Below are 18148 nucleotides of genomic sequence, written 5' to 3' on the forward strand. Positions count from 1 at the left end.
CCGGAGTGGCCCGGTGGCCTGAATGCCACAAGCTGTCCTCTGCTCTGCCAGTGGATCCACGCACACCTCCAGCCCGCCCTGGCTACAGTAAGTTGGAATAGCTGCTCCTCTCCAGGTTATACCGGTCTGAGGGTGGGGATGGCAAATATTCAGCTCTCAAACCAGTTGGGGGCTTGGAGCCCACACTGTTTTGTAATCCTTTATCATTGGGAAAGCATCTCCAAGCCTGAGAGTGAAGTACGCTGTGTGCCAGCCTGCGTCTCGTCTTAACGCCGATGCAAATGGCAAAGCAATTCCATTTGGTGGCAGGAGATGGCCGGGCTCTCCCCACTTAAACTCACCTCTGGGACAAACTGGATTTGATAGGCCCTAACTAGGTTGCATGCACAGAGCAAACCCCAGAGGTACTGGTGGGCTGAGCCTGTGCTGCCAGAAATCAGACTCTTTCTCCTGCTCCTGGCAACAAAAACTTTGCCCCCCCTGCTTGCCTCCCCGTGTGCCTTGTTGCTCAGCATGCCGCTCCTCTCGAAAGGTGGGCTACGGGTTTGAAAAATGCGAGGTTTGGAGGAGCTGTTAATTATGGGATAGGCTGTTGCTTTTTAGATAGTGTCCCTGGTTAACAAGAATAGTTCTGCTGGAAATGGATAAGATTCTTAGGAGGGTTTGTGCTTTATCTGTCATGCAGAGGGTGCTGCTGAAGTTTATCTCTGTGCAGCTATGCTTGCTGTAATTATTCATTACTGAACCTTCGCTTCAGGGTGGGGCAGGTTTTACAGTTTTTAGAATATTTTTTTCCCCTTAATGTTCTGTTTTTCCCTAGGAGGGATTTCCCCTTCCCCCACTCGAAAAGAAAGACAAATAGGATTATCATTATAGACTTTTTTAAAAATTCAAAGTAGTTTCTCAAATGCACAATGTTCAGACAGTCTTTGTTTAAGAAGTCTAATCTAAAATATGCAGTTTTAATAAGGTTTAAATTCTCTTTAGTCGTACGAATTTATTACCTGAGTGAAAACCCAAAGCAAAGCTGAGACTTTCCCTCTAGAATAAGAAGGGGGTTGCATATAGGCAGTTCAGTTTTGCTTCTTGGTTTCAACAGGACAGATCTGTCCCAAAACTGTGTTCATCATCAGTATGGTCTTGAGTGAGCGATGCTTTTAGCTAACGTCTACAATGGATGAAAAAGAAAGAGGGAGAGAATGAAGTTCAGCATCCATTGGAGAGGCATAAAATATCTTTATAGATGATGTTAAAACTGTATGATTGTATGGCCTGCGTATTTCAAATTCTGCTGGGAGAGCTTTGCAGCTTAGAGATAATGGTGGTGGCTGCTCACTCGTACTTGCCCATTGAATCGCTTTGTGCGCTTAATGTTATTTATTTGCTTATCTGGTGCTGATGAAATTTCATCAGCCCTATTGTAATGGGTTTAAATCTCAGCCCTGCCAGGCTTTGGAGGGCAAACTGTAGGAAACGCTTCCCGAGCCACACGGGAGGGGCAGCGTTTGTCAGAAAGGCATCTGTTGAGTGGGCATTTCTTCAGCTAAAAGTAAGATGCTGTGGGAACCATGTGGGAGCTGGATCCCCCCTCCCTGCCCCTCGGCTCGTACCAATTTTGAGGATTTTTTGGTTTTCTCCACCACTGGCTGCTGCAGACAGCAGCTCAGTCGCAGGGTGACTCTGTTCCTTTGCCTGCCGTGCTGCGGACACGGTGGGAGGACATGGTGCTTCATCTGCTGGGAGGTGCGTCTGCTCTCCATAGCAAACCGAACACCCCTCAGAATCACCATGTCCAAACGAATGAACATCCAGGGCGTTTCGTAAGCTGTAGCCAGGTTTCAGGTGCTCTCAGGGTCCCATTGAGTGGTTTTTGGTTTTTTTTTTTGATGAATCTTTGTGGCTTTTGGTCATGCTTTTTTCCTTGTAACAGAAAAGGCAGCTCTTTCTCTCTTGTCTCTGAAAAATTAATGGCTACATCCTCCAGAGCCCACCTCTAAGACAGCTGAATCCTGCCTTGCCTGGAGCTGAGTGGGAACGGGAGCTGCCTCTGCCCGGCTGTGAGCAGCACAGCGTTAAAGGCCTTCCCACAAAACTCAAAACAGATCGCAAGATCGTCAGCTTCTCTGAAAAACACCCGGCCGTTCCTTTGTGCTGAAAAGCCCTGGCACCGGCAGGTTGGTGGGAAGCAGGGCGACAGTCAGCCCTGTGACCGGCCGGCCCTGTGCGCCCGCCGGCAGATCCACCGGCCTTTGCTGAATCATGGCTCGCTGCTGCTGTGCCAGGGTTACGCAGATGCTGAATGCTCTATTCAGACGAAAAGTGGAAGATCTTTGGCTGTGTCGGATGCTGTCCATGGAGCCAGCAGATGAGCCTCTGGCGGGTTATGTGAGCTTGCTAGCTGTCAAGCTAGAGTCCTCTCTGGATGGTGTCCCAGGAAATTCTTGTCCAGAGGCAAGAAAGAACTAAATGTGTCTTTCCAGGGAGATTGGGGGAGATGCTAATTGCTCTTCTCCAAAAAACAGGTGGGAGGAAGAGAGAAAAGGAGGCAGAATAAGGAAACAGTAAGCCTCATTTAAATCCAGCGCAGCAGATTTGTGAGTGGTTTGCCTCCGGGTTTGCAGTTGGGAAGCGGAGATGTTACTGTCTGTAGAAGTGTAGTGAACTGAGCGGGGCTGGGAGGACAGTTAGGGACCACCAGTTGTGAGCGGGGTAGGAACTGCTTCTCCCATCCACCTTTTTGTACCAACAGACAGAGCAGTGCCTGGGGAACACTGCTGGACTCAGTCCTGCGTGTGCGTTTGGGGCAGAGAGGTCACTTTTCTGTGCTTGCACACACACACCCCACGTTTGTGTGTCATTTTACACTCATGTTCATGCCCAAGTTGCTTTTGTGGCCTGTACACTAGGTCAACTTTATATTTTAGTATTTCAGTGCTAAGTAGACCTGTAAATAATATCAAGCGGCAGCCAGATGAGACCAGTATGTAATCAATACGATCCTTTGAGGTCTGGGAGGAGGGCAGCCGTATGTCCAAATAATTAGGGCCCACCGTTTTTGGGGTAAAAATTAGGTACTTAATTATTTCCTATTTTATACCTCCATGTTGATGGGTGATTTTCTTTCAGGGCAAGTTCTTGAACTTGCTTGGTACAGTTCTGTCAAATGGCTTTGTAGCTGTCTAAGGCAGAAATTAAATTGCATAGTCATCTTGCTAAGGCTTAAAAAAAGCTGGGTGAGGGATCTGGTTACTAGCATCGGAGTTTCTCTTGCGTAGTTCCGTATATCCAGTTAATTTATTGCCATCAAACAAAACCACATGAGTTTGCTTCCTTGCTGCCGGTAACCTGAGCTTCGTTGCTGGATTTGTTCGCTCCTGACGGTCATGGCAAACGTGCGATTGCACTAATAGCTGGTTATTAATCACTGCCAATGGCTGTAATTATATCAGCTATTAGGAAGTCAACTAAAAGCAATGACTGTCCAACCAGCATGGAGAATGAGGAGCAACACGGTCCTTGCTTCGCAGAAGCAGATAGTGTTTGTTGGCGACTTCATTTCCTTTTGTGGATAGAAGCACGTTAGAAAAATAACTCTGAATTTTGGCACCTTTCTACTTCCACGCCGGTGTCCAGACCTATTTACTGTGCTTTGCTCTACACCATGGTGTTGGCTTTCTGAGCACTGCACGAAGGATTCAGGGTTAAAGCTGGCGTTGTGCTGTCCTCTCAGACCCACAGCAAGCAAGAACCTCTTGTCTCAGAGTCCCTGGTCCAAATCCATCTTTGGAGAGTCCTGGTTTACCCCTGTATGTCACTTTTGGATTGCTTTTGAGATGATCAGTGTGTCGTTACAGCTGTGTATCCCTGCTGGGTGCATCCAGAGGGGTAGAAGGCATCCCTTCCTCCAGCAGCATCACACCTTGCCAGCAGACACTTCTGTTGAGAGACTGATTAAATCGGCAAATGCAGAGTTTGGAGTGTGCGGCAGAAGTACTTTCAGGACTAAACATGCGGCACCGGTGATCGCCTGTGACAAAACAGTGGCTGAGCATTGTCCTGTGTGCACCAGGGGGGTCATTTTACTTGGGACATCTTAAATACCTGTGGAATTTTGATGTTGCATCTGGGCAGAAGTTGCCTATATCCTTACTGTGATGGATGCAGTGACTAGCACATGCTTTAGCTTGTGCAGGAATAATTAGACATTCCCTTTGTTCACAGGGAACGTTTACTCCTTTATATGTCTTCTATGCAAAATCTGTCTTCTCCTTTTGGCTCACACCCATAGGTGAATTTTTTCTGTCCTCTGAGTGTGGATTGCTGTGACCTCCTGTGCTGAGAGCCTCGTGCAGCTCTGCCAAAGAGCAGTGTCCGGCTGGGGCAGCCCTTTTAGGTCCGGGTTTGGCATGTTAACCCTCCCTTCCCATTGTCCTCCTCTACTTGATGACTGCAGACAAAACATGCTCCTGGTGGATTTGGAGGTATTAGCGTTAGATGGTCCGTGGAGTATTTCAGCACCAGTGTGATACCCAGTAGGTAACATGTGTCTTGAGCTGTGAACCTTCCCCGAGCACAATGGTGAGATTTCAGGGCTCATCAGGAACTGGGAGCAAAGTAGATCTATCCTTCCAGTGGCTGAGAAGATCGTTGGTGGTTGTTGGCTGATTGCAATAGGATGCTTAATGCTCCTGGAAACTGGCTGACAAACCAAAATTGTCTCACGGAGCAGTAGATGGGAGCGCGCAAACTGGGCTCCAGACGAAGGCATTTTGTGTCAGGTTTTGCCTAATGAGTGCTTGTTTTTACTCTCTTTGTCAGGTAACTTTGCTGAGAGATGGCGGAGCAGCGTCAGGACATCACCATGATGGAGGATCACGCAGCTGGCCAGGAGAAGCACATCCCATCAGGTGAGCGTCTCCAGGAGGAGATGGTGTAAAGGACCTGCCTTGCCCACTACTGAGAGAAGAATGACCTAAATAGGGAGAGTGGGGCAAGCGTGGTGGTGCCGAGGGGGGATGGCCAGGAGGAGTGGGTACATGTGTGTGGAAGGTTGCCATGGATCAGCTGGCTGCAGCCAGTGGACAGTGGGTAGCCCACAAGATGCTCTGGTGTTCACAATTGTAGGAAAATGCTGCTCTTTGATATCCTTGCCCAGCGAGAGCAGAACAACCCCTAGTATCCAGACTAGCGATGATCTTATTGCTGCAGCTTTTGCAAATGTGTGTTTCTGCGTTCACTCCTCAGTTTGCTATAAAAATACAGCACTGCTTTTATTTGGAGACACAGCTCAAGGATGCTTCTTGCTGCCTGCTTTTCTCACCTGCACAGGGCGATGGGGAGAACTGAACGGAGAGCTCTGGGAGCGGGGGCCATGCAAGAGTCTCTTACCTCATATTTCAGACCTGCATTTCTCAAGAAGCCTTTCCTTTCTCATTCCACCATGCTCCACAATTGAGCTTGGAAACCCACGTAATGCCAGCAAACGTGGTGGGACTCACTCCCAGCTATGCTCCATATAAACATCATCTTAATTTTCTTTTCTTGAGGTGCTTTGGACACACCTTACACCAGATAAAGAGATCCATAGCATCCATTCATCCCAGGTTCTGTAATGCATTTCAGTCTGATACTTCCTCTCAGCTTGTAGCCTCAGCTTCACACATCACAGGTTCACAGGGATTTTGCTTACGCTATTTTGAGTCTTCTTTTCCAAGTCATTTTCTCCAGTTCTCAATATTTTATTTGCCCAGATCCCTTGCAGAGGGCAGACTTGTGCTTCTTGCCCTGCCCTTCCAAAAGATGACTTTTGCAACCAAGTCTTCGCCCAGTACGTTACGTGCTACACCAGGCCCTTTACAAAGGCTTGTTGGTTTGCAATGATTAGAATTAACGCATCATGGAAGCGTTCAAGCAGCCTGCTCTAGGCGGGAGGCTAATGGCTCCAGAAGTGGCAGAGAGGAAAACAGTGACTCAGAAGTTGTACATCTTTTCTGCTTACGTTGCCAAGATCTCCTTTCCTGCTTGTACCATGCTTTGCTGTTTCTAGCTGTCTGGTTCACTGGGCTTTTCTTTTGCTGATGGGTTTCTGCTTGTTCCTTTTGGTGATGACACTGGTGCTTTTGGTTGGCATTTTCACGCTTTGCTTGCTTATTAGTTCAGGTGTTTTATGCTCTCCAATTACAGTTTCTTGCGCTGTGGATCTAGGCAATCAGAGTTTGTAATGCACAGGCCATAACTGATAGCCAAGGACTTGTTCTAAGCATTTGAATGTTTTCCAGGCTATCCCCTTCAGATACCAGTCGATGATGGATCGGATGAGCCTGTTTCTGAAACATCTGACGCTAAGAGCACCCCAACTACGGAAGGTGGGAGCTCTTTGACTTACTGCTTTGAAACCATGATGGATGGGGTCCTGGTAAACCTTGCCAAAAGACTCGCCGTGCTGTGTGCTGCTGGGGTTTCTCAGGAGGAGTGTCTGCACTCTTGGACAAGTGCTCTTCGTTAGTCTCATCACAAGTGACATTTGCCACTCTGCAGAATGAGATAATGAGATTTAAAGGTGGAGAGTGGGTTGGAAGGCAAGAGAAGGTGAAGTGTTTATTACAGCTCAGGAGGTTGCTTGCGGTTTGTTTCCTGAAGACTTTTTACACAGTGACTGCAAGGTCCCATGGGCTCAACGCAGCCGGGAGCAATCCCGTGTTGTGTGCTCCCAGGGCCAGAGGTTTGCATCGTTGTGTTCCCCCAAGATACTGAGAGCACCTCCCAGTCACTGTGTTCCCTTTCAGAGTTAGCTGTTCCTCATAGCTCTTTTTTTTTGCCCCCACTGTATTTACATGTTCATTAGTACAGCGTGATTCATGCTGGAATGATAAGATGGGCAGAGTCTGTACAGAAAACAAAACTTTGTGCTGATGTAAAGTCTGTATTGGTAGGACTCAGGGCAAGTCTGTGCTGCTCCAGGGTGTTATCTGAATGCCATGTTTGTAGAAAGCATCTGCTTCTGGAGTGGTCTAGAGGCTTGTTCACCATTTTAATTAACTGCACTTTTTGTGCTCCTCTGGCTGCTTTAATCCCAAGGATCTGCCTCTTGGAGACTTCAGGTAAAGGCATTAGTTTGCAAAATTTATCTAAAAGAAAAGTGGACAGAGAAGGTGACCGGTTCCAGCCCTGTCCCGCTGGAGGTGTGGGCCGACTGATTGTCTGTGAAGCAGCGCTGTTCCTGTGGATGTGGCACAAGAAATCAGCATGTAAAACCTGGCTGGTGCAGAAGGGGATATTGTCCCTCTTCCCAGTTGGATTAGGACTGTCATGATGAGCAGACATCCCGCTGGTAGATGGGACCGGGTATCTGTCTGTCTCGGAGCTGCCCAGAGTGCGACGCAGTCGCAGTGCTCAGATGGTTTATGAAGGTGTCTGATGGGAGCTGTTCTCTCCTGCTCCAGACCAGTGATGTCCCCATGCAGATAGCATTGCCATGCATGCAGATCAGGCACCTCTGGCTGTCTTTAGCTGTGCATTTCAAGGTGGTGTTTACGGTAAAGCCTTCAGCTGCATAAGGAGTATGCTGGAGATGTGTGGTTTGTGGTTTGTGTGGCAGAGGCTCACGGTGTCCCTGCGATACTGGCTTTGCTATGTCATGCTCAGTTGTCTCCCTCCACAAGCACTGGCTCAAGAGAGGGAGTCGGGTGCTTTTCTGAGCGAAAAAGTTCTTCAGGCGTGTCCTGGCCTCCACAGGGTTTTGCCACTCGACAGCTATGTGAAAGCTACGTTGTTTTTCAGATGCCACAGCACCTTTAGTGGAGGAAGGAGACCACGAGGATCAGGGTGGTGTCGAACAGCACGGGGAGATCCCAGAAGGAACCACAGGTGAGGGAGACCAAGGTGCAGTTTCATCTCTTGATGCAGACAGAGCAGAGAGCTGGACTGGTTAGTGCTTAAAAATCACACTGCAAAACCTCTCGCAGGCGTGCTTTGCTCCTGATGCGTGCTTCTTTCTTCTCCGCAGCCTGCAGAAATAATTCCGAGCTTACAATTGTCCTCTTGCCTTCCCCATCCTGGGGGGAAACTTGCAGCCTTTTCTTCTCTCTTTCTCAGCTCCACATCTGACAGTCTTTCTATCTGGTGTCTCTGTTGTGGCATCGCCTCCCATCTCCAGGCTAAGCGCTTACCTGCAGATCCTGGTCATCTCTGCCCCTCCGCTAGCAGCCCCCGCTTTGCTGGCAAGGCGATGCGGTCACCGCAGGACCTTGCTGCTTGTCTCACTGGTGCTCTCGCTCAGCCCAGACCCTGCAGTTGTCTTTGAAGCAGCAGGTGAAAACCAGGCCACTGCAGCAGTTCTGTGGCTGCCGGCGCGTTTTAAGGATAACGCAGAGGAAGTGAAGTGGCTAATTCAGTCTGAATGCTCTATGGGGAATCACTGCACCTGGGCCTGGCTTTCCAGGGAGGGATGGAGGTCTTTCAGAGGCAGAGTAAGAAGGGAGCGAGCTGCAGCAGTGCTGTGTGTGTATGAGAGGGCAGGAGCTCCTGGGAGAGCCAAGTCTGTATGTGAAAAATTAGTGTATGTCCCCTCTGCGGTAGCCACTGGCTTTTCGTGGAAGCATCAGACAGCACCTGAGAAAAGTAGTGGGTGGAAGTGGGCTTCAGTCAATGCCCGAACACTGAAACGAACCCACAGCACACTCCCTCAGGCAACCAAATTGTTCTTCACCCGGTCCCCAGGTTGCTGGTGAAGCCCTGGGCTGGACCGCAGAGTGGCTCGCCTGCTAGCAAGGATGCGCAGTCTCTGCTTCAAGATCTGACTGTACCAGGGAGCCAGGAAGAAGCAGTGTGTCCTGAACTCATTGGGAAAAAAATGGAGAAAACAGAGAAAGTCCTAGTTTGACTGTAGAACTGTGATGTACAAATATAATTGATGAAGCTAGTTTGAAAGTAGTCATATATTAAATTGAAAAAATTCTGATAGAGACAAACCATCATTGCTGTGAAAAAAATTGTGCTTCTCTAGTGTACTCACATGTCAGATTTATATCAGACTCGGATTTATTGGTGTCAAATAGCCTTGGCAGAGTTCATTACAGAAAGCTAGGTAGTAGACACCAAGAAGGTAGGGCTCAGGTAAGAGTTGGACATTCATGTGAGTGCTGGTGGCAACGTAAACGCTAGGTGGGTGTAGAAGAGGGGATATAAATCCCCAAGTTTCCCTGCTCCTTAACAGCCTGTTTTCTGCAACTCTACCTGAAGAAGCTTGTACTAACCTGCCAGGATGTGCAAGTTGGTGAAACACTCCTCCAGTCTGGTACAGTGCAGGCTGAATAGATCTACCCAGATCCACCATCGGTGTGGGTTGGTTGCCTTTCTGATTCTGCCCAGCTCATAATAAGGCGCTGATGGGCAGAATCAGCAGGGAGGTGAATAAATTCTCCAGACACACACTTAAACTTAATTCTTGTTTTGATCATGTTTTTCCCCTTCTTTCTCTGAACTGGGACCAGCTGAAGAGGCGGGGGGAGGAGCCACTCCCAACCTGGAGGACCACGCTGGAGGAGATGCCACTCAAGGTTAGTGAATCGCCGGGGTCCGGTTATTGCTGCCCACATGTGCGGCTGGTTGCTAATGGCTTGGGAATTTTCTTCTGTAATGCAAATGCTCTGCACTGTACGAGCAGTTCTGCAGTTCTCCCTGTTCCTGACGGGGGAGTGTCATTCATGCTTTGAATGTTCCAACATACTCATTTCAGGGGACTGCAGCTTTTCATGGACCAAATTTCTCTCTCAGATGGCTGAAGGCCCTGGTGCTTGTTTGTCCATTTGCAAAACAGGGCATCCTCCGGGCTGGAAAAGGCAATAAACAGAGCCGGAGTGGTGCAGTGAGCCAGAAGGAACCGCTCAGCATTGAGCAGAGTCAGTTTTGGGCCCTGCATTTCACACGTGAAATAAGTGAATTGTTTAATTACTGTGTTTCTTTCTAACGTAAAACATGTCTCAGACCTACTCGCTGATGCCCTGACTTCAACATTAAGGGTGTGTTTTTCTCATCCCAGTCTTAGGGAATGTGAGTGGCAAAGCCAGGCACGGTGGGCAGTAAGCGTTTTTAGAGCATTAATTGTGTGTCTGCTCAGATGAACCAAGAAATTATCCAGGGACCTCTTGGATATCTGGAAAGCCTCTCTTGACTCTACTCGGTTCAGACTTGATGGAAAACCTCAGGACAGGGTTTTCCCAAAGCACCCAGTGCTAGCTTAATTCCGTGCTCAATGGTGGAGACTTACAGGTTCAAACTCACTTTGATATTGCTGTCTTGCTAGGACTAATATGCCGTAGCGCTGATTTGATACGCTGTTTAAAATCTTAGTTAAACCCCGTTTTGTAAGGTAGTTTTCTGTGCAGTAAACATCACAAATTTCTTCTGTTGCTTGGGCAGCATCATGGCTGCATTAGTGCATTTACAGACATCCGTGTCTTTTAAAGAAGTAAATAGGTCTTTGCCTCCTCAGCTCAGGGCAGAATTCAGGTCGTCTTCGCTTTCCACACATGGATGAGCACAGTTATGTGCAGTCCACTCCCTGCAATTAAAATGAAACCTTTGCTTGCCTGTCCAGTGGTTCTTGGACTAGCAACTCTTCTGTATTTAAAATAGTGGCGCCACTACAAAAAAGAAATCAAGATTGTTAGTGGGAGGGGAGTGAAGTTCTCTCTTCTGTCTGCCCTATTCAGCCTGGTTCTAGCTGCTGTTTCTCACCAGATTTTTAGTAAGACCTTTCTGTACTGTCCTGGGATCTTTCACCTGTCAGATGTGGGGACATACAGCTAGCTGGAGCTCTGATATAACCTACATATGACATTTCTAGGTTCTTATGTAAATTGTTACTTCTCTGAAAGTGAACTTGTAATAATGTGCTGCTTCCTTTTAATGGTTCTCTTTGATTCGGAGGAAAATGTGATTATTGATACACACACAGAGTCTTTGATATCTCGTTACTAACTACCTTTATTTTTCATGCTGTGGGATTTGAAAAAATTTCAAATGTTGAATGTATGAAAACATTTCAAATGTTACCTGCCAATAGGTACCAATTCAAGATTTCTCTTAAACCATAATTTTGGAGGTCATTGTGTGGTCCTTTCACTTAACCATTATATTCTCTTAAAATAGGGAGAACATTGATAAAAGACTGAGTCAGTCTTAACTTCTTTTCTTGTTTTAACCTTGTTTGTTAATCTAACAAAGCAACAATCAATATCTCAGTACTGAAGTGCTCCGATCTAGGCTCTTCAGTTTACCTGATCAGTGCTCAAAAAGACCAAAGACTATTTGAAGCTGGACAAATTCATAATATAAGATGCACATTCTTACTAGGGCAGTTGATTTTTAAAGCAATTTACCTATGTTCAGGGTGAATTCTCCATTGCTCAGTGCATCTTTGCTTCACTTGAGTGAATTTCTAACAGAAAAGCTCCACTAGAATATATGGCTTAATGCAGCAATTGTTGGGTGAAATTGTAAAGATGTGTGTCATGCATGAGATCAGCGATAGAACAGAATTTTCTCTTTGACCCAAAACAAACAAACAAACAAACAACAAAAAAAGAGATCTGTGTCTCTGTGACACTAAGTTTTGGGTTTTAAATGTCACACTTTTTACTCTGCCCAAATGGTGGCAGCAGCACTGGAGCTGTGATTACCCTGAGTGGGTGCACGGTCCAGAATTGCTGTGGCTGTTTGGCCAGAGCCACATTTTTCCTTACAGTCCTTTCCACTCAGGCTCTCTGCTCCACTGACTGTTGAAATACATGGCAATAAGAGAGGAGACGTAGGACTACTCTTCCCCAAGCTCATTAGCAACAGAAATGATCTGGAGAGCAAAGCAGAGATGGTTTGAGCTCTGAGAGGCTGTAACTGGTGCCTTGTCTGCCTGAACATCTCCTGCAAGGGAGGAGAGGACTGTAGGGATTTTGCAAGCCCTTGGAGGAAGGGAGGGTGCCTGACCTGTTTTGTTCAGGCTCTTGAGGCAAGAAGAGGTGGTCCCTGACCAGCAAACTGATGGCCTGGTGGTGGTGTTGGATTAGAAAATAGGTGTGGTGGTGTTTTCTGAAAACCTCTGTAGCCACACCAGCTCATAGAGCGTGGCTGTGGCAGATGGTGGTGGTTGGGTACCCCAGCCACCTCGGAGACCGGGTCCAGGGAGGAGTCTGGTCTCCCACGTGCTGTGGCTGTCACTGTTCCTCATTCCCATGGGGATTAGAGTCTCTTTAAAAGCAAAAACCACTCGAGAAGTGAGTTGACTGTTCAGTGAGGCAGTGTGAGACTTGCTTTTATCTCTAGATTGACAATAGAAATCCTTAGTCATTCTTCAGCATTACATGACTGACTACCTATTTGAAATGCCTGTGCTAATTGTTTGCCCATGCTTCATACCCTGCATCTTCAACTCCAGGGGAGCCGAGCTCTCCAAAGCTACAGCCTGGCCCTCAGGAGCCTGTGGGAGATGCAATAAAAGGAGAAAGTCAGCCCACAAAGCAGGTAGCTGGGGTTCTTCAGCAGCCTCTTCTGTCGCATGAAACGAAGGCTACAACAGCAGCTCCCACCAGAATTGAGGTCACCATCCCAATACCCCTGGAGATGTACCAAGACTCCAGACCATCTGAAGACAGCAAAGAGTTGTGGGATCATCGAGGCAGAGAAGGCATTGGTGTGGATCCAGCGCTGGGAACGGAGCTGGGTCGTGATGTGTGTGCTGAGGGGTTGGCAGGAGCAGGTGGCACAGATGACTCCCACGTTAAAGATGGGCCATCTCCTTTATATACCAGAGCCCCATTAAAAGAAGATGCCAGTGGATGGGAGAAAGATGAGGTCCGTGATGTTGATGAAACTTCTGAACAGGATTTGCTTTCCCTGGTGGGTCAGCATGTTTCACCAGGACCTGAAATGGGTTTGTGTCCAGCGATAGCCAAGGAAACTCTTGAAGAATATGCCTTTGGAGAAAGCGAGTCCAAAGATGTCCTCAGAGACATCCCAAGAGAGGCACTTTTTGTTGAAACTGAATCACGTAAAGCAGGAAAGGACCAAGAAGAGAGACAGCCATTGGAGGGTGAAGAAGATACAGATGTAACCCCATCAGAGCCTTCTGAAATTATCTCCCAAAAAGAAGCTGAGCCCGGGGAGGGAGGAGATTCTGGACCCTTGCTAGAAACAGCCAAACTCCCGGTTGAGTTAAAAGATGATGTGAAAGACAAAGATGCTCCTTTGGAAGAGGCTGTGCCAGATACAGGAGAACGTCGGACGCCCAAGAAGAAACCTCGTGCCCATGTTGCAGATAAAGCCGTCAGTCGCGTCCCTCTCCTAAAAGGTGTGTGCGCCGTTTGCCTGTCCTGAGCTCACGTTGCCGGTGGCTTGCTCATGACAAGGCTGCCTGAACACAGTACTTCGGCTTGCTGCCACCTCTTGAATCCTGCTGCTTGGGAAATGGCCTGGACCTTTGCTGTGAACTGATCTACAAAGCGCCGCTGCTTCTCCCTCCCTCTCCTTCCCTCTTTAGTTTAATCCTGGAGATGTCCTGGCTTACTTGCCAGACCCTTATGCTTCGGGTTTGCGTCCCTTGCATGGTGCTGGCGTGTCCCCAATCATGCTTTATTCACCTGTTTTTGTTTTGATTTCCTTGGATCTGTTGGGTGGGCACCTTAACTCACCGCTGGCACCTTCCCAGAGAAGATGAAGACCGGATGGACGTTGTTCTGGCATGTTGGAGTGGGGCTAACCCGGCACACGCTGCAGCTTGTTCCAGCAAGACATGCCATCTGGTTTGCATGTGTCCACTGTCCGGTCCAATAACTCTTTGTATTGGCTTTCCCCCAGAGGAGGGAGGAGGAAAAAGGCAAGACGGCAGGTCTAACCATGGAAAAGGCCCCACATTGGTCCTGTTTCTTGTACTTTTCCCTTAAATATCCACTACTGACTGCTGTTGGAGGCAAGATCTGCCGCTAGCCGGACCTTTGTCCACTACAGGACTCGTCCGATGTTCTTACAAAGCATCCTTCTCCGATCCCGGTTCTGGAGGGGATGTCCTCGGTGATCCAACGTGATGGCTGTATTTGGGGTGTTTTGCAGGAGCTGCCTGTGTGTGTGTAGGCCTGGCTCTTGGGTCCATCTTAACAGCATGTGTGTCTCTAGGCTAGGCTGGGCTGGGAGGGCAGTCATACCCTGGAGCTGCTCTGTTCATGCAGCGATCTCAGCCTTCGCCGTCTTGGCTGCAGTGCTGAGTTCACCCCTCAAAGCACGAGTATCCCTGCCAGCAGAGCAGCTCTTCGACCTTCTCTTTCTCCAGGAGCTATTTTCCACCTTTACTGGGGGTCAGAGGGATGTCACTAGGGGCCCTGCTCAGTGGTCAAATACAGGTTTTGCAGTGAGTTGTGTTAATAAGCTGGGGCAGCAGCAAAAACGTTAAAACCCGATGGTGTCTCACCATGTTGCCCCTGAGCTCTGGCTGTCCAGGGTCTGGCCTGGGGAAAGCTCTGCCTTTCATCCCAGTGCTGCATCCCAAAAGCTGGCTTGGCTGCTTCCATTAGCTTGGAAATGCTGCTCTGGTTTGCGGCAGAGAGAATGTGCTCTTTGCTGCCTGGGGTTCGTGAAGAAATTGTTGATGTAGCTTTTTCCATTGGAGCTAAAGCTCATAACATATTTCTCGTTGTTCAGTACCTAGTAAGCCAGCGGGAAGCTTCGCACATGTGCTGCAGGGCATTGGCATGGCTTGCTATCACTCGCATCGGAGCCTGAAAACGGTGGTGGGTTGGGGATGCGTTGCCCAGAGTCAACCAGTTTCTGATTGAATAGGAAGAATTTATTTGATTATCTAATGGTCTTTTCCTCCAAAGACAGAGATACTTCATGGCTGTTCAGCTCCAGCTTTGCTCCAGTCTGCACTTGAACTGAATTTGGGCAGGGTAGTGCATCCAGCAGCTCTGGGAGAGGCTGCTGGGATGGGTCAGTGCTGGATTAACAACATTGTTCCTGTCACTAGGAAAGGGCTGACTCCCCAGGACAAGTTTCCAAAACACTGGGGAGAGCATCCGGAGCTTTTCCTCCCAGATTAGGGAGGAATTAGCTGAAGACGGGGGAAAAGGGGCTTTTCTGTGAGTGCCTCATAGTACAAACATTACTTCCTCCCTGTTTCTAATCTCCTAATTAGCAATACTGCAGTCTGGTGTGCTTGTAGACTAATGAACAAAACACTGAAATATTGTCAGAGTCACTGTAAGCTTGATAACGAATCAAGTAGGACAACGGCTAAAACCTTAAGACTCTGCAGGATCTGACCCAGATCGAAGGCGCGCTGTCTGCTGGGGAGGCAGCAAGCAGTGTGTCAGGAGGGATGGGAATTAACAACGGCCAGGTATAAAAACACTTTGCAAAGCTAACACACTGAACAACAACTTCAAATGAGATCACAGGCAACCTGGTGCTGCTAGGATTGGGGCATTCTTCAATTTTAGTCTTTATTTATAAGATTGTTAGAACCAATGGATGTTTTAGAGAGAGAGAGGCTCATGTTTAGGGTTGAAGAGAACTCTGTTCTGTCCTAAACTGAACAGATGCTACTGGAACTGAGTGCAAATCTGGGCAAAATGGTCTCATACAAACCTTGTGGCGTGTGTCTGATGCTCCAATGATGACTAATGCACTGTTGCCTGTGCGCAGGATAATCTGTTAATCCAGAAAGAATGTGTTTACGATGTGGAAGTATTTCTGCAAGGAAGGAGTGACTTTGTAATATTTCTAAGAATAATATTTAATTTAAAGGAGAGCAGGAACATGGAACACCCACCCAACATGCATGTTGCTGTAGTGCAGGCATTATCATCTCTCTGGAGTTTACTGACCAGTCCCAAGAAGTGTAACTCTGTGTGTTTCCATTTGCCAGGTCATATTGACAGCAAAGACAAGGAAGGTCCTGAAGCTGAGGGAAAGAAACCGAAGGTAAGCTAAAAAATAAAACCAGAGGTGACTTCAACCCTCTAAGTGCTGTGCATGTTCCTGACTCCCTCTCCTGCTCTTCTGGACTGCCCTTGTGCCTCTTAGGAAACCTTGCCTTTATCTTCCGTTCTTCCATCTGTCTTTCAAGAGTGTTTTTATTTCTTCTTCCCTCACCGTGGTTTGGATGGTGCAATCCGTGGTGATCTTTGAGGGCGAGGAAGCCAACCAAATCTAAACTAAACATGTGGCTCATGTTGGGTCGGTGGTTAGAGAAATCATTTTCCCAACCTGAGACCAGAAAGCAGACAGCTGGCTTTGCTGGGGCAAACCGGTGCAAAAGCAAACTCGAAACTGCTTTGGCCTGGATTGGGAACAAGCAGCCTAACAGTGAAAAGAGCAAAGCATGTAATTAGAAAATTAAATTAAATCATCTAGGCCTTGCAGATGCTGTGTTCTGGATCAGGAACAGAGTTTTATAGTGGGTAAATTCTAGAAGTTTAAGGATATCTGTCACACTGCTAATTTGGAGGAGGGTTAGTTCAGCTAGCCATTAGCCTGGCTGCTGCCTGGGCGAGATAATGGCAGGATAATATCAAGCTAGGCGTTTGTCATGATAGCAAGCAATCGTCTAGATAAAAACCAGCAATCCATTATTGACCAAGCAGGTTTGATGAGGATGAGAGACCTGGGAGCATCGATCTGCATCTCCCAGAAATGCTGCTGTTGACAGTGCTGTACCTGTACCTGCAGCATCTGTGCCAGCGGAGCACGTGGTGCCACTGGTGTTGAGGGTGGTGGCAAGTGCAGGCTGTCACGGGGTGACACTGTCCCAGAAAGGGGCTCGGGTGTTGCTGCACCCTGTGGGAGGAGTAGACCTGAGGTACCCCATACTTGCCGGTGTAACTGCGGGACCCCAGCAGTGCCCTGGGCCCCGCAGCTCTTGCCCACCTTTGTGCTGCAGGGAGAGGGCAGTACCAGCCATCGCCTATCCCACACCCAGTTCTGTATTGCACCTTCTAATCCTATTTAATGTTGGTGATCCCCTTTTGTTTCCCTCCCATACTGATTTTTGTTTTGTTCCAATTTTATTTTGTTTCCATGTTTAAGAAATCCTCACCTTCCACTGCCAAACCCCCAGGCGATAGACCCTCCATCCCCCCCCAACGACACACCTCCTCTAGCACAACCCCTTCGAAAACACCCTCCAGCCTTGCTTCCACCTCTAAACGAGTCTCTTCTGTCACATCCCGACCCGCCAGTACAGGAACGCAAGAAACGAAAGCCAAGGTAAGGAAATGGGATGTGAGAGAGGCAAAGCTGACTTGGGGAGTACCTGAAGGTGTCCCTGACAGGTCTGGTTGAGAGTGCTTGGCTGGGCAGTCTCTCTGTGTCCCATTCAGTGGAGAGGGTGGGATCTGCTTCCCTTCCCCTTCCAGATTTGGCTCCAGTTTTGGTGTTGGAAGTAACTGGGTCCATCTCACCAGCACGTAGGGACTCTTGCTCTGCGTTACAGCAAAAACATCTCGTTGCTGCAGGGTATTACCTGGTCTCCCTGAGACATTTCCAGGTCATTTTATGCTCTTTTGTGCTCTTCTTTGTTTTGCAGCTTTCTGCTGTGTTTTGTGGGCACGTTGGCTGTAAACAACAGATGTATTTGAAATGTGCTGGGGCCAGATCTGCCAGGTGCTATGCAGAGAACAGGAAATGCACACACATCTGTGGCTTATTCTGCAGTGCAAAAAGTAGCTTGGAGTTTCCCTTGGTGGTGTTTAGTCATACAAATACACGCATAGTGAGGGAGAGAGCGGAGATTGCAGGTCGCAGACAGCGAGATATGGTTTTACCGTGACAGGGATTGCGATGACTCTGCTCTGGTTCCCTGCTGCCTTGGGACCAGTCAGCTTGTAGTCACTTGCCTGTTTTTCATGAGCTTTTTTACACAGACCAGCGTTAGAAACTGATAGATTTGGGGAGGCTTTTCTGCAGGATCAGAAGATGACAAATAGCATATTGCTATTTACATGCCGGTACGGATGATGGAGATGTTATGGTAGTGTGTTACAGGTGGGGGTCAAGGAGGTGCTTCTCTGTGTTTGGAGTCTGTCACTGTACTCCTGAATCTGGTCTAGTCAGTGGATTGATTTATCTTCTGTACAAAATTTTAGCAGAACGGGGCGGGGGG

The 18148-nt window shown here is 48.0% G+C and overlaps 1 protein-coding gene across 1 annotated transcript; it reads left to right on the forward strand.

The window, feature by feature from the left end:
* Positions 1-4834: 4834 nt before the first annotated feature.
* On the forward strand, positions 4835-17253 carry LOC104165046 (microtubule-associated protein tau-like; the record flags this gene model as incomplete). Its single annotated transcript, XM_009704565.1, has 7 exons — positions 4835-4907; positions 6279-6365; positions 7780-7866; positions 9492-9557; positions 12434-13345; positions 15914-15969; positions 17074-17253. Coding segments are annotated over exons 1-7 (1461 nt in total), but the record flags the coding sequence as incomplete, so codon positions are not given.
* Between the last annotated feature and the right edge of the window lie 895 nt (positions 17254-18148).

The sequence above is a fragment of the Cariama cristata genome, unplaced genomic scaffold (genome assembly GCF_000690535.1).
Source record: "Cariama cristata isolate BGI_N322 unplaced genomic scaffold, ASM69053v1 scaffold35867, whole genome shotgun sequence".
In the NCBI taxonomy this organism is placed as follows: Eukaryota; Metazoa; Chordata; class Aves; order Cariamiformes; family Cariamidae; genus Cariama; species Cariama cristata.